Below are 27,034 nucleotides of genomic sequence, written 5' to 3' on the forward strand. Positions count from 1 at the left end.
TATATATATATATATATATATATATATATATATATATATATATATATATATATATACATATACTCAGATGATTTATTAAAAGATCCCCGCAGCCAGAGAGGGAGAGAACTGCTTGGGGTCGCAGTTCACGTGGGTACCTGCACGTTGAAGGGAGGGAGTGCTATGTGGTACAGCACCTGCTATTGGTGGTGCGGCTCGGCCCACAGTCACACGCGTGGGGCTCGTGCCCGTGGAGGAAACAGAGCGGGGCAGTCGGAGTCCCAGGGTGGAGATCAGGGTCGTGAACGGGACCCAGGAAAACTCCACGAACGCCAGCAAAATGTAGAGCGCACACCAACCAACTTGCTCCTCCAAAAGAACTCTCGTTCCTCCTCCAAGAGACTTACTCAGAACCAATGACCGAACCCCCTCAAAACTCTATGCTGAGGATGGCATCGTAACTTTTATGGACCTCCCTGAACGGGGCGGGGGCTCGATGGAACAGACGTCACTGCCCTGATTGGACTCTCTGCCCTGCTCACTCTCTGCCTTGATTGGACAGGGCTCCCATGGGTCCGCCCTTTCTCGGCTGGGTTTCGGCCATGCCGGGGAAAACCCCGCCCCCACTCCACACATACCCATACTCGTCAAAAAGAAGTTACCAAGTTTGTGGAAGCCGAGAAGGAACTGCCAGAGATTCTGCTTCGGACAGCGAGTCGCCGGTTAGGCGAGTGAAGCGCTTGTTCAGTGGTGTTGTCGGTTTGTTTGTTGGATGGTCTTAGATGGTTTGTTGGATGGTTCGTTGGATGTAATAACCTACCTAAAAGAACATCGCAACGCACACCTTTGATTCTCCCACAAGACAAAAGGAAGGGACCTGTCTCACATGTACTTGATGGAATAATTGAGCTTTGGCACATCTGTGCGTTTGAATGCATATGGTTTCCAGATCCGTAACAATAGGATCGATCCTATCCAATGTGCCAACAAAGAGGAATTCCATTCATAAACAGTCCTTCCATTATACCTGTCGTACCTTGCCTGCCTCATTGCAGCATATAGTGGAATGTAATGAAGGTACCTCTAAACAGATGTGTAAAAGGGTTAAATAATTCGCCATTGATGATGGCATGTTGGTTTGAAAATCGACCAACAACGACACCCTCCCCCTCCCTTTTCCAGTTCACGTGTTTCCGTCATGACGTCTATTCGATCCTGACACGCTCGTTGTTCCGACGTTCTCAGACCAAGTTGCTCATAATAGTCAAATAAACTGTTTTGCCTCTCAATTAATATAGGCAATTACAATTAAGCAAAATATTTTGTACAAATCATATACACTTGGCTCCTGTGGTGTGTTTTATTCCCAATGAGCGAGCCAGCGCTTGCCAAGCCAGACGGTTTGTTGGAGTGATCGCTTGAGTGCTTAAGCCACTTGGCGAGCGCTCTCCCAGATGATTGGGAATGGAACACACACACACACACACACACACACACACACACACACACACACACACACACACACACACACACACACACACACACACACACACACACACACACACCTGTATGTTGAAAAATTGAATAAAACGTCCGTGTTCCTCGGACTCTCGTGAGATATCCCTTTTACAGGGAAATGAGAAGTCGCGGAACCGAAGGAACCAAACAAGATCCGCCGGAAAACACGAACATTTTTACCTCAGAAGTGCACGCGAGCGGACGGACGCTTGCACAGGCTGCGCGTGGATCTGTGGGAACGGAGCAAATGAGCGGGAACTCAACAGAAAGCCGGCTGTTTCCCACGTCCGCGGAGCTGCCTCAGAAATTTCTATGAAATTTGTTTAAAATAAATAAAAACGCGGCCACTTGTTCCTGATGTCTCCTTTTCTTTCGGACGTTCCAGCGATGACACCGGTCGTCCTGTTCTGGTGCAACCTGTCCGTTTTAACGGTCCACTCGTGAATCCTGAGTTGGGTTAAATTCGAGGCAAATGGAGATGAAGGGAAGGGTGGTGACGTCAGGCGCTCAACCGAAGCAGTCGCAGTGAGTGACCATTCCAGGGGAAAAAGGCTGAAAACATTTTTTTTTAAAACCACCCCGGGTGCTGGATTGTCTCACGCATCGCCCACAAACAAGACCGAGAAGGGGAGTGACGCCGTCGGGCAGGCCAGCTTTCCAGCACGGCCTAATCCAGGTGAGGACCGGACCAGCTTACCACTCCTGTGCGGGCCAGGTGAGGCATGAAGTTGCACCTTAGTCCGGGCTCTGACTTTGACCCACCGGCAGGAAGCCTTCACGAGAGCAGATCCGCGATCCTTCACACTCGTGCCGCAGTTTGTTTGTTTGTTTGTTTATTTATTTAATTAATTAAAATCTCCATCTTCTTTATCTCTCCATCTTTCCCATCCCCATCTCCCTCCACTTTCCCTCCTCCCCATCCCCCCTTTTCCTCCTCCCCATCTCCCCCCCTTTCCCTCCTCCCCCCTTTCCCTCCTCCCCCCTTTCCCTCCTCCCCATCTCCCCCTTTCCCTCCTCCCCATCTCCTCCCCCTTTCCCTCCTCCCCAACTCCTCCCCCTTTCCCTCCTCCCCATCTCCTCCCCCTTTCCCTCCCCATCTCCCCTTTTCCCATTTCTCCACATCTCCCCTTTCCACCCCCATCTCCCCATCTCCTCCTGCCCCTTTTCCTCCTCCCCATCTCCCCCCTTTCCCTCCTCCCCATCTCCCCCCCTTTCCCTCCTCCCCCTTTCCCTCCTCCCCATCTCCCCCCTTTCCCTCCTCCCCATCTCCTCCCCCTTTCCCTCCTCCCCAACTCCTCCCCCTTTCCCTCCTCCCCATCTCCTCCCCCTTTCCCTCCCCATCTCCCCCTTTTCCCATTTCTCCACATCTCCTCCCCTTTCCACCCCCATCTCCCCATCTCCTCCCCCTTTCCTCCCCCCTTGCACGCTTTCCACCTGCTATCCCTTATCACGGATACAGGACGCCGTGACGACGCTGCAGAAACCTCACCCGACAGTGATATGTCGGCAGGATCGCGCCGTCACTTGGCGCTGCTCACGGCGGCAAATGGCGCTGCCGGGACTTGGAGCGACGAACACAAGGTCGAACCGGGAGCATTCGGTGAGTTCACGTGTCACGGAGAAACACTGCGCATTGATTGTCCCTCCGCACGCTCGTTTGAGAGAGCGACGTGGGTTTTGCTTCAACACCGCAAGCAATTCCTCTTGTATATTTTTTATAATTTTTATATTTGCATATATAAATATAGATTATTATTATATAAATTTTTATAATTTTTATATTTGCATATATAAATATAGATTATTATTATATATTTTTTTTATAATTTTTATATTTGCATATATAAATATAGATTATTATTATATAAATTTTTTTTTTGGGGGGGGGGTGAGGGTGGGACCTGAGGAAGTCTGTCAGGTAGTGGATGAAACGTCCTCTGTGACGAGATGTCCGCCTGCTTGTCTGTTGCGAGATTGGCAATGTCTTGGTCCCTTTTTTATTTTTGTTTTTTGTGCCATTCTTCTCAACGACAGGTTCTCCCAATCACCCGAAACTTATGACATACAGGATGTGTCAAATTAACAGTGAACCGAACAAAATACTTGTGTTAAGTGTGTTTGTTGCTCTGAAAATTTAAATGTATGCTTGTTCACCTGCAGGTTCCATTGACTCGCTCAGGTGAGATACCCACCAGCTGACATTACATACGTTTCTCTGTAAGACCTGTTTTCGCACAAAAGGTGTTGTTTCTACTGCACAGTTCCTTTTGTAACACCATGTACATGTAAAATGCCAGCAATTATTCCCATGTTCTCAGGGTTGGCTGGGGAAAAATTTTGGCCCGTCTTTCACGAGCCAGCTGGCCAGGCCCGACGACCGACGAATTAGGACAGCATTGGTAATTTGTCATGGAGCCAGCAATAGCTCACCTGCTCTTCATGGAGGACACCATGGGGTCTTCAACGTCCACCAATTAATGCTGGCAGATGGGACGCCCAGTTTGACGTCCATCCGAAGGACAGAAAACACATTGTTGAATCACCCTGCCTGTGAAACACCAGGACGACAGTTTGTAGCTCGGCAGACATTCAAATCCAAGCTAGACAGCTTAGAGGCGACTGCATGTACCTGTATGCCATCCTGCCACTATATATATATATATATATATATATATATATATATATATATATATATATATATATATATATATATATATATGTATATGTCCTGCTCAGTCGAGTTTAATTATTTGTTTGTAGTCACTATAGAATATGAGATTTGATGCATCCCACGGGCAGAGTGCAGAGAATGAACAGAACCAAACTGGAGTTCATGCGACGACACTCCTTTCGGAAGACGTCCTCGCCGTTTGAATCCCGCAAAATGGCGCGGTGAACAGCGTCAGTTTTTCACAAGCACGACAAACTCCCCCTGCTTCACTGGGATCCAACCAAGCACTATCTGGAGTATCAATTACAGCAGTGATCTATTTTTATTTGGGAGTTTTGTTTGCGTGTGCTTTAAAATCTCCTACCTGCCGTACAGAAACTGAACAATGATGGGGGTGAACATGCATTATACCTGAGCTAAACACATCCTTGTGAGGTTTTCATGAGTCGAGGCAAGTATTGAGCTTTTGGTATGTCAAGTGTCAATTTTGATGTCTCTTCTGCAGCAGTGGCTGCATTCTAGTCATTAAAAGGACAGGGTCATGTCCTTGAGTTTCACCACTGGTAACTCGTATGGCTTGTATTTGTAGAACTGTCATGTGTTTAGTTCAATACTCAGACGAGGGATCTTCCGTTTAACTTTGTTTACTTGCTATGGAGTCATCCAAAAATTACATAACACCTTTTACCTATATTTTCACACATCCCACACACCCTGTAACGCTCTGTAAATGTAGATCAAATACCCACTGGAAAATTGCACAACTTCTTGTGTCAACCAACATCCTTCAACCTCTTGTGTGCAATAACCACAGAGGTAGATCTTGCACAGCACAGACTCACTACTAGTACTACTACTTCTACTACGACAGTGGCCACAGTTATTCTCCTCATGGGGACTACCAGGAAACAATTTTGGTACAAGTCTTTCATGACCTGGCCAACTGTCCAGGCCTGACTGAAGATGACAAGAATTTGTAATTTGGCCATGGTGCCTGTGATAGACTGCCTACTCTTCTCGAAGGACACTGTGGGATCTTTAACATCCAACTAATGCCGGCAGAAGGGAAAACATACATTGATATAATATCGTTCTGCCTGCGAAGCACTATGGTGACAGTTTATAGCTCTGTTGGGACTCAAACCCAGGCGACACAGCTCAGATACGAGTGTATACCTCTAGGTTGTCCTGCCAGCCCTACAGCACAGACTCACCATGATATGTAAGAAACCAGTCTAAACATTTGATTTTAAAGTTTTGCTCCTTTTTCAATCCCACTATATTAAATTACATATAAATACCGTAACTGTATTTTAAAGTATTTGCATGTTTGTTTTTCTTTCACGGCCAAACTAACACGTCAAGGCCCCACATTTTGGGTGTCAGAATTTCAGGATCTGGGAAAGGTTTAAAGCCCCCCTTTCCTCCTCCTCGACCCCCAACAAAACCCTCACCCCATTTGAAAATTCTCTATGTTTGTGTGTGTATGAAAATCATTGAGAAAATAGATCGGCTGGGCCAATCTCCACCAGATTTTGTACAAATGCTGGGGGTACCCAGCATCAAGTCAAACGCACCAAAAAAAATCCCCTCCCCTCCCACTCCCGCAAGACGCTGCATAGGAAAAAGCTATGGAGGTGTTCTGGCACATGTGCATTGAAAATGTTGAAATCTTGTAAATAATTTCATTTGTGCGTTTGTCTGTTATTCTTTCACAGCCAAAACCACCACCGGGAAAAGCTCACCCAGCCACGCAGCCAACCAAACCCCCACCTCCCTCCGCAACCCCCCACCTTCCCAGACAATGGCAGATATCCCCCTGATTGTACAGTTTGAAATAAGGCAATTCTCTGGTGTGTGTGTGTGTGTGTGTGTGTGTGTGTGTGTGTGTGTGTGTGTGTGTGTGTGTGTGTGTGTGTGTGTGTGTGTGTGTGTGTGTGTGTGTGTGTTAAAAACCAGGACTGGGCCAATTCCCACCAAATTTTGCATTCGTTTTGGTAGTCCCCTTGGTCAGGTCATGCGAACAAAAAAAAAAAAATCTGTGAGGGCTGGGGTGGAGATGACATGACAATGATCCTGAAGGGAGCTGCTATTTCTAGTATTCCAATTTTTTTTTTGTTTACCTTCATTTTTGATGGATCCCAAGAGAGGCATCCTTTAATTACATTTCATCAAAAAATGAACAGAGCATTTTGCTTCAACCAACTCTATTACTGTTGAAACGTGCAATAAAATGGAGTCAGACGGGCCTTTAATTTAAATATCGAAAAAATCCATCAAGAACAATTATTATGAAAAGAATAATAAAACATTTCCACAAATTGTTACCTCCACCACCAAAGGTGGAAGGAGGTTATGGTTTCACTCCTCTCTGTTTGTTTGTCTGTCTGTCTGTCTGTTTGTGTGCAGGATATATCAAAAGTTGTGGACGGATCGTGATGAAATTTGATGGGCAGGTTGGGTGTGTAACAAGGAAGAATTCCTTCGATTTTGGTGAAGATCTGGGTTCAGATCCGGTTACTAGAATTTTTTTAAGTGATTCTTCACCATCTAGCGTTGGGACCAATCTGATGTATACTGTATATCTCAAAAAGTTGTGGACGGTTTTGGATGAAAGTTGGTGGACACTGGTGTGTAACAAGGCCAAATTGATTCGATTTTGGTGAAGATTCGAATCCGGATACGAGATTTATTTAATTTTTAAAATGATTCTTCACCATTGAGAGATCGGGCCAAAAATGATATATAGCATGATATTTCAAAAATGTATTGGACCCAATATGTTCTCGTTCATCAGGCATTGCGGGGCGGAAGTATCTGCTCTACCAAGTGCCCTTATAGTTCACTGTGTATTAAGTGTAGACCGTATTGATTTGGATCAGTCGGCCTGTACCTGTTTTAAAACATGAGTGATATGTCGTGTAATGTGTTGATGTTTTGATGTCATGTTCTTTAACACCTGGTTATATCTTCCCCAACCCCCTCCCTTTACCTCCAGTGTCAATTTTTGAATGACCACTAACTTCACCAATTTTTAGACGTCCAGTCTTGGCATGCACATCCAGGGGGATGTCCTATGGAATGTTCGCTTGTCTAAATGGAAAATCATGGTTGTAGTGCACATCTGTCAAACAGTCTCTGATTCACAGTGAGATTAACCAATGACTTCAAGTGGTCAACCAGACTCTCGCATTGTGGCCAGAGCATCTGCTCTGAGTGTGGAAAGCCGGCAGTACGAGTCTGACCTCCACTTTTTCCTTACATGGTCTAAAGCTAATGGAAGAGCTGCAACACAAGTGTCACATACACATGATTCTGACACTCAGCATTTAGAGGATGGAACACTGATAAACCCTGCGAGTTGGCATCTCTTTGGAATAGGTGGGGGCCCACCTCCTCCAAAGAGATAAAATGCCCAACTGGTAGCATCGGGAAAATCTTTGCCACGAGATGAGATGGTGCCACCAACACCCTGAGTTCTCCTGGAAGTTGCTTCCCCAAGGTTACTGTCTGTTTGTCTCATGTTAATAGGCAGTGTGTGTGTGTGTGCGTGCATACTGCGTTGACTTATGTGTTGTAGCTCTTCCATTAGCTTTAGACTGTGTTAAAAAAAATGGAGTGTTGGAAATTTTTTAAAATAAAACACCTCCTAGTTCCAGCAATGCAGAATGCCCAAGAAAAGGCGAGCATATAAAGATATGAAAAATGGGTATGACGCCATATTAAACTTGAGAGTTCATAGAACACAATACCCCATGCAGTGTTAAGTATATACTACAATTTTAATAAAATTGTAGTTTTAACATGTTGACTGCTGACTACAAGTATACTCGTAGTGCTGGGTGTACCAGATTCTGCCACTATGAGTGCTCTCGTCAAAACGATTATGCTATTGTATCGTAAACAGAATATGCTGCCGTGCCAGATAACGCAACAAAAGATCGGCTGGCAGTTTGGTGAACATAAATCAATATAATAATCATGATCATCATTATCAGTCTCCATGAGTAGTTTTGCCACTTCATTTGCATTCATACGTGCCATTTGGAAGGGTAATGAGAAGTAACAAAAAAGAAAAATAACAACACCTGGTAGGTACTCAGCACATGATCTACCATTAGCAATGACGTGATACCAACATCGATTCAGTGCCTAAAATAGTCCTACCAGATAAGATAGCTCATACCTGGCATACGGAATTGAAAATCTTGTGCTACGAGTTTTCTCATAATGTGGGGTTTATGCAGCAATGGATAAGATATGAACTTAGATTTGCTCATGGAAGGGTAAACTTTGAAATTGAAGTATATGTACACTACCGGTCAAAAGTTTTAGAACACTCCCATTTTTCCAGTTTTTACTGAAATTTAAGCAGTTTAATGTTTCAATGTACTCTGAAATTAAAGCATAGAACAAATAAACAATTGCAGATAAAAAAGAAATCATGGAATCGTTTTGTTGAACAAAATTTAATCTAAATTTTTTACTCATAAAAGTAGCCACCTTTTGCAGATATAACAGCCAAACATACTCGTGGCATTCTTTCTACAATGGAAATCAAATATTGTTCAGAAAGTTCTTTCCAACACTGTTGCAGAAGTTCCCACAAATGTGTTGCACTTGTGGGTTGCTTTGCTTTCACCCTTCTGTCCAGTTCATCCCAAACCAGCTTGATGATGTTTAAGTCTGGAGACTATTCTGGTCATTTCATGATTTGAAGCCTACCGTCTTGTTCTTTTCTTCTAAGGTAGTTCTGACATAGCATGGAGGTATGTTTTGGGTCGTTATCTTGCTGAAGGATGAACTCCTGACCAACTAGCCATAGACCAGAGGGTATTGCATGGTGCTGCAAAATGCTGTGGTGGCCCTTTTGGTTCAGGGTGCCAGTCACTCTGTGCAAGTCCCCAACTCTGGATCCAGCAAAAGAGTCCCAGATCATCACGCTTCCTTGGTGTCACACACTGACAGTTGGTGTCACACACTGAGGAACCATCCTTTCGCCTACTCGACGGCGTACAAAAACCCTGCGTGATGAACCGAAGATTTCAAATTTTGATTCATTGGCCCATAAGACCTTCCAGTTTTCAGTTGTCCACTGGCGGTGCTTCATGGCCCAGGCAAGCCTCTTTTTATTATTTTGCCATCTTAAGGCCCGGTCACACCTTGACGTTTTAGCCAGCGATGGCAACGTATTAAAATTTATGTAAAACGCTGGCTTACGTTGAACTTTTGATGTTTTTTTTTAAAGATCCGGACGTATTCATAGCGACTTGGTCTTATGTATTACGCATTAGTAATGGACACAGAATGTTTTGTTGTGTTATAGACAACTTGTACCAACGAATGCTGAACCTGTTGTTGGCCTACACAACCTATGCCCAACGATAGTCTAACTTAGGCATAGCACGTTGCACGCATCGCCGACGATGTCGTGACGTAGCCTATTAAAAGACTGACGCACAACGATTCGAATCATAACTGCCATAGAAATGGAAGTGTCAACATCGCAGTCACACCTTGGCGATCTTGCCAGTGTATGCCGACCTAAGAAAAATGTGTCTAAACGTTGGGGCACATCAAATACGGTATGAGTAAGTTTGGTATACGTGAGTAGAACGCTAAAGTATGCTATCATACGTCGTAGTAAGTAGAGTACGTCAAGAAATTTTAAACATGTTCAAAATTTTACAACGTACTTGGCGTATGACACGTTCCACATGCGATGGGGATAAGTTGTACACACGATATGCGGACGCTTACACACGTCCACAAAGGCTACTTATAAGCTACTCATAAGTCGAAACACGTCGCGGTAATGTCTTTTTTATGCGAAACTTATTTCTAACTTATGTTTGACGTGCTTTGAACCAATTCTTTACGTAGTCCCAACACACATTGAGGTATGTAGACGTATTCCAATGACGTCTTCCGGTCGACAAAAAAAATAAATGAACGTGTTTCTAACTTACAACTGCCATATAAAGACGTGTTCCCAGCGGTTTTGGGAATTGGTATATAAAAATGGTGTTCATAAAAGGGGAACCCAACAGTGTTTTCGAGTCCTTTTTTGAGTCGATGTCCATGTCATCAGTATCAGTATTAGTATAAGTAGTAGTTTGTTCATGTTGGCAGTAGTAGGTGAGTGTGAGGGGGAGGGTGTGGGTTATGATGGATCCTCCTTGCGTCCGCGTGTCCACGGGTAGGAGACATCTTTGCACCATTGTTCGAAGTTCTTCGCGGCTAATTTTTTATGGGGCTTTTTCAACAATGAGCTATGGCTTGTTTTTACGATTTAGGTCTATTCATAACAGGTTGGACAAATGCACAATGAACTAATAATGTGCATAGAGCGCTTCGATAACTTATAGATACGGTATACCAACGAATAATTATCGTGTAGCCGGCGTTCACAAACTATGCCCAACGATAGCCTAACTTATCCATATCATGCGGCAGTTTATCTTTGCCGGTGACGTGGGGTTTGCTATTCATAGGCTGCTACTCAACTATTTAAATGGCTGCATCTCCACTATTGAAAGTAGACGCTTGCGCTCAACAATTGGATTTTTTTTACACTCAACGACTTTTAAACGGTACCACTCAGCTATTTTCATTGTTTACAATGAACGATTTAAATTGCTGTCACTCGCCTTTGTTTTTTTGACGCTGGCGCTCGGAAATTTTAATCGTTTCTATTGAACGTGCTAAATGGCTCAAACTCCACTATTTTAAATAGACGCTGCCGATGGACAATTGGAATCATAGCCAAGCTGGACATCGAAGTGTGAACATCCTTGTAATGCCGAAGAAAAGTTTGAAGAATGCTGCAAATAAGTGTCCTGGCCGTGGCCGTGGACGCTGATGCAAGGACGATCCATTATACCGACGTCTTTCAGCCTATAAGTAACTTAAAAGTAACGTCTGTCGACGTGTGGCAACGATCGCGTAACGTGCCAACAACACGTTAATCATAGGTTAGAAATAAGTTTCGGGTACGCTAAACATTACCTCGGCGTGTCTCAACTTATGATTAACTTAAAAGTAGCATGTGTTGACGTCTGTCAACGATCGCAGACCGTGCATACAACTTGTGGTCAGCGTAGCGGAACGTGTGAGTCATACGCCGGCATACGTCGTGAAATTTCAAGCATGCAAAAATTTGAGGACAACCGAAAAGTACAATTTAAAGCCAGCGTACAACGACGTATGGCAGTGTTTTTCAGCGTGCTCTCAATGTTATCAAAACTTACCCATAACGTATTCAACGTGTGCCAGCATTTTAGAAAAACATTTCAAAAATCGGCATACGTTGGCTAAAACGTCAAGGTGTGACTGGGCCTTTAGCAATGGCTTTCTTACTGCCACTCGACCTGTCAAACCTGCAGCTTGAAGTCTTCTCTTCACAGTTGAAACTGCGACTTCCTTATTTCGATCAGTATTATGCTGTGCTTGAAGCTGCTGTCCTGTGAGCCACCTATCACACAAGCTGTTGACTCTCAGAAACTTGTCTTCTGATTGTGTTGTGGCTTTGGGTCTGACAGACCTCTTCCTGTCAGAGTTTCCTCCAGTTTCCAAATGCCTTTTGATGGTGTAGGAAACTGTACTCACTGACACCCTGCCTGCTTTGCAATTTCTCTAAAGGAAAGACCTACACTTTTAAGGGTTATAATGTTCTGTCTGTCTTCCTTTGTTAATTGTCTTTTTCTCGCCATTATGATAGCAATATACTACTTCCTGCAGTGCAATATTGTCCAAATAATGCTTCAGAGGGTGTAGGCTGCAGCAATTGTTAGCATCAACTTTCAAGGCTTAATTTACTTCCATTGCTGCAGAACAGCTGCAGTTGCTAACCCATTACTTGTTCTCTGAAAAGGGCCTTTTTGATTACTCGAAATTCACATTAATTTTCAATTTTTGGTAACCTAAACTTTTATTTTTTAACCTCTGGCAGTTTACCGCTTTGCTTTGTACCATTTCAGGTAATTCACTGGACTTGAATTCATCAAATTTCAGTAAAAACTGGAAAAATGTGGGTGTTCTAAAACTTTTGACCAGTGGTGTACATGCCGAGTGTACTTGCAGATGGGAGTGGTGTATACAATAAGAGTTGGTAGTCAACGTGTTAAAGATTGTTTTAAAATAAATAAATAAATCATCCAGAAGTTTAGTGCTACTGAAGCAGTCTTGATACATCATCTTATACACTGTAATAAGACGATTTGGAGCTGCCGTTTATGAGATTCATAAAACTGCCGATACTGTCCCTCTCACATGCCACACCCCCTCGTGCTTTATATCGATTGCACAGCTCGATTCCTGGAAGTATTGTGTTGGCAATTTGTGTTCTACAGTCTTGAAGTATATAATTCAATTTAATAAAGGTTTAAAGAGGTTTAAAGTCATATAAATAAATAAATAAGCAAATAAATTCTGGGTTTTACTGCCGTTCTCCCCAGTGTCTATTACACCACCCTATCTAACATGTCACATTAGTTCTTTGTACCTGTTGTTTGTGACCTTTATAATCTCCTTAAAAACTAAGTTTCCTCTTTGAAATGACTTTCAATTTTGTTTGACTGTCAGGTAGCCAGACAGAGTAAAAATATTATCTCACTCCTCTCTGTGCATGTGCGGTCGGTACGAATTCAGAGCCAGTGTATGGTAAAATGACAGACGTCTTCCTATTCATGTTCCGATGCTTGTTAAAAATATAACATTCAATTTAAATACGATGTTCCTCGATCATAAACTGATGTCTCATGTTAAAACAGACAGACAGTCCTGAACCAATTGCTTAACCCCGCTTTTCGCTTTGTTTACGTGGGGTAATAAACCTTTTTTAACAATACAATGAACCACAAAGTCTACTTTAATATACCTTTCCCTCATCCCTTTCTCCTGTACAGCATACATGTGCATTTGCTCATCAGACATAAATATGATTTTCTGATCGCTGGTTGGATTTTGGCATTGATAAATGGATTGAAGAACTGTAGTTCAACTTGCATCCATAACTGTGTGTTCTTTTAACAAAAATAATTAACTTTTACAACCTATTTTACCTTTTGGTGAAAGTACCTGATACATGCCTCTCGGATCTATTTCTATTTTTGATTTTAATTTTTTTTTTTTTTTTTTTTACCTCTCCCACTGTCATTTACCGGAAGGCCTGTGCCAAGTAGGCCTGACGTGATGGTGCAGCCAAATCACTATGTTGGCAAGAAAGGGCCTTCTGACTGAGGAATACATGCTCACACGCCTTGCTGAGGAAGACATTGGATGGCAGCCCAAGACGTATCGTGAGCGCAAGGCACGGTTTATCCGCAAGAATGGAGGCTGCAATGTGGCACACCGCAACATCCGAGAGCAAGGCCGCTTCCTCCAGGATGTGTTCACCACCCTTGTCGACCTTAAGTGGCCGTATACACTCATCATTTTCACCATGTCCTTCCTATGCAGCTGGTTTCTTTTTGCGCTCGTCTGGTGGCTTATCGCTTTTGCACATGGGGACCTAGACCAGAAGGACAATGGTGGAGAAGACGGTACTTTCCCCTGTGTTACATCCGTGCACTCATTTACGTCAGCTTTTCTTTTCTCCATTGAGGTCCAAGTGACCATTGGCTTTGGTGGACGCATGATCACTGATGAGTGTCCGTTCGCGATTGGGGTACTCATCTTGCAGAACATTTGTGGCCTGATTATCAATGCTATAATGCTTGGCTGCATATTCATGAAGACAGCGCAGGCCCACCGGCGAGCAGAGACTCTCATCTTTAGCAAGCATGCCGTCATTACAGTGCGCTCTGGCAAGTTGTGCTTTATGTTCCGTGTGGGGGACCTGCGGAAGAGCATGATCATCAGTGCTAGCATCCGTATGCAGCTTGTGAAAAGAACAACAACTGCTGAGGGTGAGGTACTGCCACTTGACCAAATTGACATCCAGATGGAGAACCCCTTGGGCAGTAACAGTATATTTCTGGTGTCTCCGTTAATCATATGCCACACTATTGACCATGAAAGTCCCTTTTATGACCTTTCACCTTCTGCACTGCAGCATGAAGATCTGGAGGTCATCGTCATTCTCGAGGGTGTTGTTGAAACCACTGGTATTACCACCCAAGCAAGGACTTCTTATCTGGCAGATGAGATCCTTTGGGGTCACAGATTTGTGCCCATTGTTTGTGAGGAGGATGGCAGATACTCAGTTGACTACTCAAAGTTTGGTAATACAACTCGTGTGGCCACTCCGCGATGCAGTGCCCGAGAACTTGAGGGTTGTACCAGAGAAACGGAGGAAATAACACAATTGGATGTCTTGGCCCAGAGTCCTCTCAAGAAAAGATTTGCAGAGAAGCAAAAACAGCCATCTAAGGAGAGACCTTCCACAAGCAAGCTGCAGGGACCTCGTAGTTAGCAAGGCTCGTTCATAGTCCTTGAATGCGAAAGCTATGCCTCTTATTTGGGGTTTGCCATATGTGCCATGCTCTTTCTTAACATTCAAATGCCTTTGAGCTGTATTTTTATGAAGCTTTTTGTACTTTAATATGGTGAGTGGCTATGGAATCAGAGCCAAATGTCTGCATAAGAAGCAACATTGATGGGGATCAGCACTCTCAAATAAGAAATAAACAGCATTCTAATTTATTATCATACATGATGTTTCTTTTGCTGTTGTATTCTATCATAACTATTTAAATAATGAATTTTAGAAAGCACATCCATCTTGAGATTCCAAAAGAGCAGGAATGATTTTACTATGAAGTGTGTTGAATATTTATGGATAATGAAATATTGCATACTAACAAAGTACACTGTCAGCAAATAGTCATAAAATCACAATAGTATATGTACAATGTCCAGTGTGTACTCTCTGGGTGATTGAATTAAAAATGTTGACTCATTCTGAAATGCTTTTTTATTGTTAACCCGTCCACCCACATGGCGGAAGAGTGCGTGTGTGCGCTGTTGGTTGTTGTCTCCATATGCAGGTTTCAGAAGATGGAACTGAGTCCTCCCAGGTGTTGAAGTAGCCACCTCCATTTTGGTAAGGGCTGTTACGAATCATGGACCAAAGTGTGAAGTTTTGTTCTCAAAGTTTTGTTCCGAGGACTCTTTTTCAGGATGGTCACTCAGCCCCAGACAACTTCCAACTTTTTTTTTCGATCTCCGTGAGGTTCTTCTTTATCATTCTCATTGCTCAAATTATCATTGGCACAATTTTGACATTCTTCAGCTTCCAGGATTTTTTGACTTCATTATTGAGATTCTGATTTATTTTCTTTAAAACATTGGTATCGTGTCCTTGGTTGTGCAAATTTATTATGATTTGTTCTCCATCCGAGTTGAGCTGACGTCCAAGTGCCACTCCAATGAGCCTTATTTGTCTTATTCCCAATCTGTCTATCTCTTTTTTATTATTATTTTAAATCTCCATGTTCTCTTGACTTTCTCCCAGTTGTTGGTGTATATCTGTTGATAGTTTGCTTCAAATTGCCTCTTCTTTTTTGTTTGTTTTTTTTTTGGGGGGGGGGGGGGGTTTGCAATCGTTGGGGTTGTATTTGTTGCTGTTTCAGTTTCATGTGACATCTTCATTTCGCACCTGTCAGGAAATGTTTTGCAAGGTGGGTTAGTGATACGTTTACTGTCTTTCTGTCCTAGTGTTTGCATACGAATTAGATTCGAGAGTCTTAACTTTTCATGTACTCAGCCAATCCTACAGTTGTCACTATGTTCACTTGTTTGAGCTTTAACAAGTTATACTTGGACCACCAGATGAAACTGTCAGGACGAAAAGGATGAATCAGAAACCAACGCATTTTATACGTGTATTAAAAATAAAAGCAACAAGAACAGGATTTATACATTGGCAAGGAAACGATAATTCACCTTACTATACTCCAAAGCAGTGCCCACGGCAACAATGAAATGTAAACAGTCACGAAGCAAAATAATTATGGGTCACATTCACTCCACAAAGAGACACAATTGGGGCTAAGATGAGACTGCCCCAATCTGCCCTGTGCGACGGGTCGTGCGGAACCCACTGCGTCCCTCTTGGACGTTGAATGAGTTGAAGCACCATGGCTACCAGAGGATGTCAAGGTCCCCTCGCGACTGCGGTGGATAGTGCCCACTGTGCACTCTGTACTTTATTGCGTTTGTGCTCAGTCGTCGGGAATTACCCACCAACGCTCGTGCCCAGTGTACTGAATGTTATAGCTGTCCTCCAGCATGTTTCCACTCGGTCCATTGTGGAACAGCACACCCAAAGTTCAGCGATGCAAAGAGCCATCGATTTGTTCTTCAGAATTGAGTGAGGTGAGGCGACGGCGACTGATTGACATGAGCGAGCGCTCTCTTGCGCTTTTATTTCCATCTCCAGGATGCGAAAGTTCTCCTACTGACCTTTCGAGCCAATCAATTTGCCCCTGATTGATTGTTTAATTCAGGAGCATGCATGCTTCTTGATCCTATCAATGCTTCCCCTCGATTGGTGGTATTATCGAGGGATGTAATTGCATCCAGATCCGTTCTTGCGTTGGAATCAAGTGCTATGCATTTGATTAGTTTGAGGCAGTTACAGCTCGCTCGTGCCGGCAAGAGTTCTGTGCGTAAGGGTGGAGGGAGGGAGAGGGGACGAAGAAGATGGGGAAGAATACACAGAACTGGACAGGAAACTGGGTCCCGAAAAGAAGCACTCAGAAGGTGGACATTTATCTATTACAGATGCAATGCATATTTATTCACATGGAGTAGGATACACTTAACTAAAATACTTACAAAACAACCGCCGTTCTACTAAATACTTTTTTTAATGCCGAAGGGTCATTTTTGCAACAATATTTTGTGGATGGTGAGGAGTTTCCTTGTTTTGATATCTAGTTTATTGATTTCCACTTGTGGCCAGTATATTCTGCAGCTGTATGAGAATACTGCTTTTTCCAGTTGGTTTATGGCTTTGATTTCGATCTTGGGGAGAAGTATGTTTTCAGGATCAGCCGCGTATGCAGCTATTCTTCGGCAATTGTTTTGCGCATTTGTTTGTGGCATGTGTTTGGTAGCCCTCTTCCACTCTGAGGTATTTGTATCATGGTTCATTTTCTAGTTCATGTATTGTTGTATCCAAGTCAATTTTTTTTTTATCCTGTCCGTTTTTGTTGGTTTCCCCTGTATGAATGTGTGCTTGACACATTCATGAAGACCAATTTCCATTTGAATATTGTGGGATGAACAGTTTCACTCATTTAAGTTGTTTTGCCAATTTTATGTCATTCGGTGCGAAGAGCTTTAAATCAACAATGTACAGTGCAGTAGATGTCATCTTTCCTTTCTCTTTGGACATTATTGTATTCATTAATGACCGTTTTTACAGCCATTTTTCCCTGCTGTGCAGGGGTTTGGCTTTTTCTTGAGGCAATGTTTTATGGCCGGATGCCCTTCCTGACGCCAACCCTGGTCGCCTCTTACGACACACAGGGATATGGTACACCTATTCTAACCGGGGCATACACCGGGACCAGTACACTGGTACTCATTTCGCCGACCTCGGAAGGATGACAGGCTGAGTCAACCCCCTGGTGTTAATTCAGCAGCCAACGGGGCTTGAACTCAGGACCCTGGGATCCCAAGCCACCATCCTAACCACTAAGCCAACACCAGGCTTACATTATTGTATTCATTGTTAAGGTGTATCCATGTCCTTACTCATGAGGTTCCTCTGTGGGTCCAGAGCCAGGCGAAAGACTCACCCTGGAGGATCCAGACTCGCATCATATCTTCACCACCAGTATTTCGATCTTTTATTCAAAGTCTTATCGATGTGTTATTCCAGAGCTCCATTGCTTTCTCACTCAGTTGGATTACTTGGGTGTTGATCTTGTCCACTTTCATGGTCGGGTTGTGGATGATTTAAAATGTCTCCTCCAGCAGGTTTCTTGATTAAGAGGGTGTATGATATGGACACCCAGCAGGATTAAAAACAAAACCTGTCAAAGGGTGGAGGAGCTCCTGAGCCAATGGCCATCCATATCTGATGCCCAATTGTGTCTGCAGACGTCCTCCTGCAGTTGGGTTATCTTTTTCTAGGAGGATGGTGGCAGGATTTTTACTCCGGCCACTGTAAAATACTTCATTCTCGAAAACACAAAAATCCCAAATAAAACTGAAAACCCACTTCATGATATGACCTCCTGTGCAGCTGCCCTTCATAGGGCAGCTCACCGGATTACTGGGTTGTGACAAAGCCTTCGGGACCCCCATTCTTTGATGATAGGGGGAAAAGCACAAGGCAACCTTCCTGGGTCGGGTTGCGGTGGTGTATCAGGATGGCGCTGAGGTGTCCTCCACCAGACGGTGGTCGGTCTCCTCGGGTCAACCTGAGGTGGCCCCTTTGGGTGGATGCCTGAAATGTCCTATCCCGAAGAGAATATGATCACCTGTCCCTATCATCTGAGCTCCAGCACTTGAACATCGTTATTGCAGCACTTTCTGAGGTTCGGAGACCAGATAGTGGCGAGATCATGGCATGTGGTTACACCTACTACTGATCTGGTCACTGATGGTTACCATGCTCAAGGAGTTGCTGTCGCTGTGTCCACTCAGCTGACTCCCATGATAATTGAGGTAACACCGGTCAACGAGTGTATTATGAGACTAAGGATTTGTCACTCTTTGGATGTCATTTCCTTGGTCTGTGTATATGCTCTGACATAGTTTGTTTTTGAGGTCAAATGTTCAGCATAGGCCAAAAGTCAACAACTTTGTCATTTCTAAAATTGTCAATTTTCATCCGATTGACTTGAAATTTAAACCGGATTTACATAACTGGTCACTGCATTTAACCACCAATTACTTTTGGGGTCAACATAATATGCCAAAATGTAATCATAGGCCAAAGGTCAACAACTTAGGTGAAATTCTTAAAATGCTCAGTTTTCCTGTTGTACTTGGTGATTTTTATTTATTTATTTATTTTAATCATTAAAAGATGGGGCCAAAAACGATAAACAGCATGATATTTCAAAAAGTTGAAAGTGGATTATGACAACTTGGTGTACGAGTTAGATCAGTGACAAGAATCACCTGATTAGATTTTGGTTAAGGTCCGGATGTGGATCAGGCCTATTGGTGGGCTACAAAACATAAATTGTTGAATCTGGCAGAGTTATGCGCTGTACCGAGTGCTCAGTGCTGTTCTTGTTTCTGTTGTTTTTGGCGCGTTTAGTTTGAGTACAAAGTGCATGTGGATGGGTTTTGCTTTTTGGGATGCTTTTTAGTTCATCCTGGTTTTGTTTTGAACTGTCATTTCCATGTCATGGCAGTTGCACTAAAATGTCTTAAGCCTGGTCACCCAACACCATTAGCCGATGTGGATGTGTCTCGGCTTGTGCTGCATACCGAGCTCGAGTGTACAGTTCGAGGTTGATTTGCTCCCAGCTCTCCAAATCATCGTTGCTGCAGCATGGAGTATCTCATCCTTTTGCAAAGCATTTGAGCTGGCCTTCTCAATTCTCGAAATATCCCTTCATTATATGGTCAATGCAAAACCAGCTTTAGTTTGGCTCCCTTTTTTATACGCCCGATATATATGTTGGGGCGTATTATGTGATACCGGTTGTCCGTCCGTCCGTCCCTGTCCGCACTCTTACTCCCAAAGTTTTCAACTTTCACGTTTCATATTTGGTACATAGGTACAGACTGTGGAGACGGTGTGTCACGACATACGTTCGTCGTCTAAAGTGGTTGCCATGGCAACCAGGATGCTGTTTTCCATGTAGTAGCACAATTCTGTATATACCTTCTTGTTGATCTCATCTGATGCTTTGATCCATGTCAAATGTCATCTACTCTCCCATTTAAATGTCCTTGGTACTCATGTCAAAGCACATAGATGCCTCTTAACGCCATTGTCCTGCATGTAATATACTGTATGTAAATTTTTCCCAATGAGTCTTCAATAGTCAGCACCATTGTTATAAAGAATGGAATTTATAAACTAAAAGTTGATGAGCATATCTGTCATCATGAGAAACGAGGTGTGGCTGATGTTTGGAGTGGAGGTCCAACACTCGTAACATCATCCGCACCTTGTTTCCCATTGCGGTAACCATACTATTATCAACCTTCATTTGATGAAAAAAAAAAAAAAAACATTCTGCCATTTGTCTGCTGACACCGACCTCGTATTCTATGATAATGAAGCCTGACTTAAAATCTGTCAGTAAATTACTTTATTCAAAAGAGCGATAATTTATTGAAATATATTCTCTTTTTTTTTCAGTTTTCCCAATATCTGACCCAGGTGTTTGCAGTTATTGAATCAATAAAACCTGTGTTCGTCTCATGCTACATTACCTTCCTTGTTTCAACACCATCTGTCGTGGTGACACAAGAATGTTCCAAATCATCTTTTAAAGTTAAATGTGGAACACAACCTCATCCAACTAATCAGTTGAGTAGAACCAAACCTTCGCTACAATTTTAGAAAGGTGATTACTTTTATCATGTCATTATCCACATACATCAACTTGTGATTAGCTCCTTTGAGGCCATCTCCATCTCTCACACACCAAAATAAAAGAATCAATTTTTTTAACCTTCCTCTCATGCATTCCTAACGACGGTTTTCTTTTTTTTTTTTTTTCTTTTTTTTCCCCGCTCTCTCTCTCAAATCGAGCCTCGTGTAACAACAAGGTCACAGAGGATATTAACTGACAATAAGGCAGCATGTTCCACCCTTATTAATACACGTTTAATAAGCTATCAAAAAATCTAAAACTTTCATTTCATGAGTGGCGTTTAACACAGTTATCGGAATGTGACAATAGTCCAAGAAATGCTAATGGTTTTATTCCCTCTGCTCTCTCAGCCCTCCAGTCATCCCCAGCAACTCGAGGATGTCATTTCAGGAACCCCTCCTGATTAAACTTCCAAAAATCAGGCTTACCACCCACCTTCACACTCTTTTGTTCCTCTTTTCTCCCATCTGTGGAATTGCCTTCTGGGGTGGTTCAATTGCACTCTCCACTGCATGGCTTCAAGTAGATGGTTCACTATTTAATTAATGTGATCCCTCAACTCTAACCATGATCATTTCCACCCCATTAACCCAAGCTTACCTAACCCACTTATTTTCAGCTTACTGTGCCCTCCTTTCTCTTTCTTTCTCCCCTCCCTCCTCTTCTTCCCTTCTCTTCATTCTTTACTATGTTTGTTTATGTCCATATCTTCCACACTGTCAGTACTTTGCCTTTTTAGAGTCAAGATCTTGTGTTCCCCACTGCTGGTGCATGTGTTGAGGTGTGCAGATTTGTTCTGGATATGTTGAAGTGGAGTCATTTAGAATCTGGGTATGTTGATCAACAAACTGTTACAGTAATCAAGATGAGATGTGACATCTGCGTGAACTAGGTATTCAGTGTAATATTGACTGAGATAGTTCCGGATGTTGCCAATTTTGGAGATACCAATTGCTGCTCCTTGGCAGGTGTAATGGATGTGTTTCTTCATGCTGAATATATTGTCAACTGTAACGCCAAGGTCTTTAGCAGAGTCGGAGTTACTAATTCCTTCAGCACCAATGTGTACATCTGGAAATTAATTGGATTTTATTGGAATTCCTAAACTGGGATGTGCAGTATTGAACGCCCATTTTAGAATCATTAAGTATCATGCTGTTGTCACTGGCCCAGGATTTCACATCAGCGATGCACTCCTCCAATTTCTCAACCCCAGTAGACATTTAATTTGATTTAATTATGACATAAAATTGTGTGTTATCAGCATGTTATATGATGATGAGCGTGGATGATCTCACTCGAGAACCAGTGTACAGGATTATGTCAAGAGGTTACATCATGGGTCCCTGTAGTAGACCCCATGTAAAAACAGAAAATGTTCGAAAAATAAAAAATAAAATGTAAAAACATTGAGGGATGAAATCTCAAAAAACAACCAGACCACATGATACCCCAATAAGACCGCAATCCTCTTGTGGATTGCTATCTTGACATCTTTGTTTTAATACTTATTTCAGTTGATTTGGGGGATGGTTTGGATGTGCTTTGCTTTTAGAATGGTACTGCCCATCTTCCCCCACCCCTCCTCCCACAATTCTGGCTTGGTTTGGTTGAAACCACATTTACATTTGATTTCTTTTTGTAATAAAACGATTAATGTTTTATATATTTTAACATTTTGGGTTGTTTGCACTAGCCAAGATACAAAGTAACTTCCTTGTGTTGGAATCACCATCATGGCTTCAGCAGTTATTGAGTTAAGTTGGGCTACAATTTTACATTGCTTTTAGAGGGGAAGAACAAGTACAAAGTGGCGTTTTAGCGATCTCTCGTACTTTAGCGATGTATTCTGGTTTCTTTTTAAATCTTGGTAGTTCAGAAAACGCTCAAGAATAAAAGGTCTGGCTTTTAAATGCTTATGACTTCAATCTATAGGAGTTTATAAGAGTATCATTGTGTACACATTTGAATGAATGGCCATTTTTTTTCCTGTATCATCCCTCTATATGGACTACTACCATACTCAATGATAATTATCAGGGTCAAGCAAGGAAGCAGCATATATTAAGTCTCTAGTAACACCTGGCCAGGGTTTGGTATTACTTGGCTCAGAGTGTACACTCAAACCATTATTCCACCATGGCTGATCAAACTCTGATTGCAAACGAGACTAAATACTTAATATTTCCCCTTCACCCCCCACTCCCTGCTTCTCCCCTCCCAGAAACCATAATGATGTCATACACTCAGGAGCTTTAATTAATGTATTGGCATCCTTTGCAATCTCAGTTCAGAGAAAATACTCATTGCAAAGCACTGTGGTGGCCTTTGCAAAGTTATTTCAGTTATATTGAACTTTAGTTGTGGATTCCTCTATGCCACAATTTTTTGGAAATGTGTAGGACGACTGATAAGATCACCATATCGCTCACCACACTCCGATAGCGTGTACTCACTTTCACCCTCATTCATGCCAGCACAAAGGGTGATACGACGTCGACCTATTACAATGCAATGTATAATTATTTTAAAAGGTAATTCCTTTACAGATACATGCATGGAGGTGGCACAGGCATTATTGAATAGGTTACATCAAGTGTTTTGGCAAGTGTCAACATGTTCGTCCATGTTGATTCCACCCCATAGCTGTAGGTTACTGTGCTTCCTTCTCTCTTCTCTTTCTTCTCTCTCTTCTTCTTCTCTTTATTTATTTATTTTTTCCTGCTCATTCTTTACTATGCTTGTTGATGTCCATATTTTTCCCCATTGTCAGTACTTTGACTTTTTACCCTCCCCACACATGCACTCACATTCACCCTCAAAAAAAAAATTATTGGCTTTGTTGGGAATTAAAACAAGTGTGAAGGCGTTGGACACATGAAAAACTTGAAGGGCCCACGGTAGAGTGCATACCTCCACCACACAATGCCTGATCCACGAGAACATATCGGGCCCAATACATTTTTGAAATATCGTGTTGTATATCGTTTTTGGCCCAAACTCTCAATGGTGAAGAATCACTTTTAAAAATTCGAGTCTGATCCGGATTCTTGAATTGAATTGGATCTTCATCAAAATTAACTCAATTCTTCCTTGTCACACACACGTGTCCAAGCTTCGTCCAAATCCATCCACAACTTTTTGAGATATCCTGCACACAGACAGACAAACAAATGAAAAATCACTGTGACAACTTGGCGAAATGGAATGGCACTCGGAAGAACACAGACCTCCACCAGGTTGAATCGTTTACATTTTGTATGCCACTGATAGGTCATGCCTGGTGTTGGCTTAATGGTTAGGGTGGTGGGCTTGGGATCCTAGGGTCCTGAGTTCAAATCCCTCTCAGCTGTTGAATTAATACCAGGTGGGGTTAACTCGGCCTGTCATCCTTCCGAGGTCGGCAAAATGAGTGCCAGCATGCTGGTATACTGTGTCGGAGTGGCGACCCGTCCAGGATTGTGCCCAATATCGAAGGAGACAGCTTAGGTAGCACCAACGCTCTGCACAGAGCATGGTCCAAATGGATGGATGGATGATAGGTCGGATCTGAATCCGAATCTTAACCAAAATCGAATCAGCTTATTCTTGTCACCTACCCAACTCATCCACCTAGTTTTGTCATAACTCGTCCACAACTTTTTGAGATATCATGCTATACATAATTTTTGGCCTCATCTCTCAATGGTTAAGAATGACTTAAAAAAAAAAATTCATATCTACATTCAAATCTTTTAAAAAATTAATATTTAAGCCGATTCGAATCTTCACCAAAATTGAATCAATTAGTCCTTTTCACACACCCAATCGGTCCACAAAGTTTCTGTGGAATCCATCCATAACCTCTTGAGATATTGTGCTATATGTTGTTTTTGGTCTCGTCTCTCAATGGTGAAGAATGACTTGAAAAATTCTCAAACCGATCCGGATTCAGATCTTCACAAAAATTGAATCAATTACTCCTTTTCACATGCCCAACCTGTCCACAAAATTTCATCTAAATCCATCTAACTTTTTGAGATAACATGCAATATAGTTTTTAGCCCCATCTCTCAATGGTGAAGAATCGGTTCAAAATTAAATAATCCTCGTAGAAAGATCTGGATTCAAATCTTCACCAAAATTGAATCAATTCGTCCTGGTGACATTCCAAACCTTTCCACCAAGTTTTGTGTGAATCCATCCAGAACCTTGAGCGATATTGTGCTATATATCGGTTTAGCCCTATCTCTCAATGGTGAAAAATCACTTTAAAAATTATGAGATCCACAACCGGATTCAGATCGTCACCAAATTTTAGCATTGCTGTCCTTGGCTGGTCACCTTCACACACACACACACACACACACACACACACACACACACACACACACACACACACACACACACACACACACACACACACACACACACACACTTTCAGAATGAACGATTGCTTGAAAACTGTGGCCAAAAATCATGTTACAGACAAACAGACCAACATACTTGGTGAAAAACTATTTTTGCCAAGTAACAAACAGACAAGCCGGTAGGCGGCGATGGGTCGCCGAGCATGGAAGCTATAAGATATTGAGCAAAATGGGTCATTTGGCGGATAGGGAATCACCTTAAGATTATGCATATCAAATCTCATCGAGTTCCATCTCCTGATAACTACTCGGTATTCATTTGAATGAAAAGTACCGAAAATGCGGTTTGAAATCGGAAATTCCCAAAGTTCTAGGGGGTGCTGTGGGTGAACAAAGATCTAAATCGAAAATCGGCTCGATCGTTTGTGCACAATGTAGTCCAGACGATTAGTGTGAATTTTCACGACCATCCGACCATAACCCTAGGAGGAGTAGCATTTGGCACGAAGGCACCTCCAGCTCTCGCATATTATCGATTTTTGCACTAATTGACCTTTGACCCCTGACCTAAGCGAAATCGGTCAATATGTCCTGAGGCAAAGTTGTAGTACTCATTGAGTACCATGAACCTGCAAAGTTTCATTCGTATCGATGCACTCACCTGGTCGCTAGGGGGCCTTCAATTTTCACGCATACCCTAATTGTAGGGGGCGCTGCGGCTAAAGTATTCCATATATCACAAAAACCAGAATATATTTGATAGAGCATCACCTGTAGATCATTCGTGCCAAATTTCATAACCCTACGTGGGATAATGGCTTTCGGAATTGATTTCGCATGAACGGGAGCGATTTTGAAGGTTTTTTTGGTTGTTGCTAGAGAACCAAAGCGTCCCAAGCAACCATCACAATTTCCAAAGCACTAGGTCATAAGATGTACCTACCCACCCGAGTTTGGTCAAAATCCGCCCACGTTTACTACCAATTATGCTGATGACAAACGAACAAACATCCAAACAAAGACAAAATTGCTGACAATAAGGGTCACCCATTTCGGCGACCCAACAAACAAATGCGCCCAAATGCAATGCCCTCTCCTTCGGCGAGAGTAACAAGAAAAAGATGTCAGGCAGAGCACGATACTTGCAAAATCCAACTCTCTCCAAAGGTTGCCATTGATGCATCAAATTATCCATTTCATTAGATTAAAAGTGACAATCTCAATCAAAGCTCAGGTCAATCGGATGAAAATTGATTATTTTAGAAGTTTGACCTTGAGTTGACCTTTGACCTTTTGATCTCAAAAATAGTTGGTTTCCCAATTCAGTGATGCAATTTGCAAATCCTGTTCAAATTTCAAGCAAGTCGGATGAAAAAATACGATTTTAGAAATTTGACCTCAAGATGGCCTTTGACATTTGACCTAAAAATCAATTGGCTTCTCAGTTGAAACTACCTCTACAACTTGGTGAAGTTTCGTGAATATAAGTTTAAAATTGTGACCTGCAGTGATTGAGACAGACAGACAGACAGACAGACAGACAGACAGACAGAATGAAAAATCACTCACAGAGTGATATCTTGGCGAAACGTAACGGCCCTCCGTAGAGAACATACCTCCGCCAGGGTGAATAGTTTACATTTTGTATGCCACTGATAGGTCGGATCTGATTCCGGACCTTAACCAAATTCGAATCAGCTTGTTCTTGTCACCTAACCAACTCTTCCACCTTGTTTTGTCACAAGTCGTCCAAAAACTTTTAGAGATAACATCACGCCCATTCATCATCCACTCCAGGGGCTTAGTTCGCCAGCCGTCACCCCTGGAGGTGGGCTGTCTGCCTGCTTGGACGTGCTCAGTCGTTGTTGTTTTAAGGACATGATCCCTCTATCGCCAGTCTTGAAAATACAAAAACAAAGGAAAAAGTCAAAGGGGGCAAATACATACTGGGGGAAATTATCCTTAATCCCTAGCTAATTAACACAGCACCATCCCTCACG

General features: G+C 42.6%; 3 protein-coding genes across 5 annotated transcripts in view; 2 read left to right on the forward strand and 1 right to left on the reverse strand.

Annotated features, from left to right (window-relative positions):
* Window positions 1–2,364, reverse strand: part of LOC147032819 (uncharacterized) — a 106,035-nt gene extending 103,671 nt beyond the window's left edge. Inside the window, exon 1 of one of the 2 annotated variants that reach the window (XM_085870697.1) lies at window positions 2,195–2,364. The gene's annotated coding sequence lies outside the window, so the exon portion shown is untranslated. Of the gene's footprint in view, window positions 1–1,677; window positions 1,818–2,194 lie in introns of those variants that run through there. The other variant, XM_085870696.1, reaches the window with a different exon arrangement.
* LOC147032820 (uncharacterized) overlaps window positions 1–27,034 on the forward strand; it is a 173,443-nt gene that overhangs the window by 17,290 nt on the left and 129,119 nt on the right. The window lies entirely within an intron of this gene.
* Window positions 2,957–15,069, forward strand: KCNJ11 (potassium inwardly rectifying channel subfamily J member 11). 2 transcript variants are annotated; one of them, XM_085870692.1, is made up of 2 exons: window positions 2,957–3,097; window positions 13,336–15,069. In XM_085870692.1, the coding sequence occupies exon 2, from the start codon at window positions 13,380–13,382 to the stop codon at window positions 14,580–14,582; it is 1,203 nt and encodes a 400-aa protein (XP_085726818.1). In that variant the 5' UTR covers window positions 2,957–3,097; window positions 13,336–13,379; the 3' UTR covers window positions 14,583–15,069. The 2 variants fall into 2 exon arrangements, with proteins under 2 accessions (XP_085726818.1, XP_085726819.1); XM_085870693.1 differs by lacking the exon at window positions 2,957–3,097 and adding an exon at window positions 3,110–3,167.

The sequence above is a fragment of the Eptatretus burgeri genome, chromosome 2 (genome assembly GCF_056783735.1).
Source record: "Eptatretus burgeri isolate ZD-2024b chromosome 2, Ebu_testis_v1, whole genome shotgun sequence".
Lineage (NCBI taxonomy): Eukaryota > Metazoa > Chordata > Myxini > Myxiniformes > Myxinidae > Eptatretus > Eptatretus burgeri.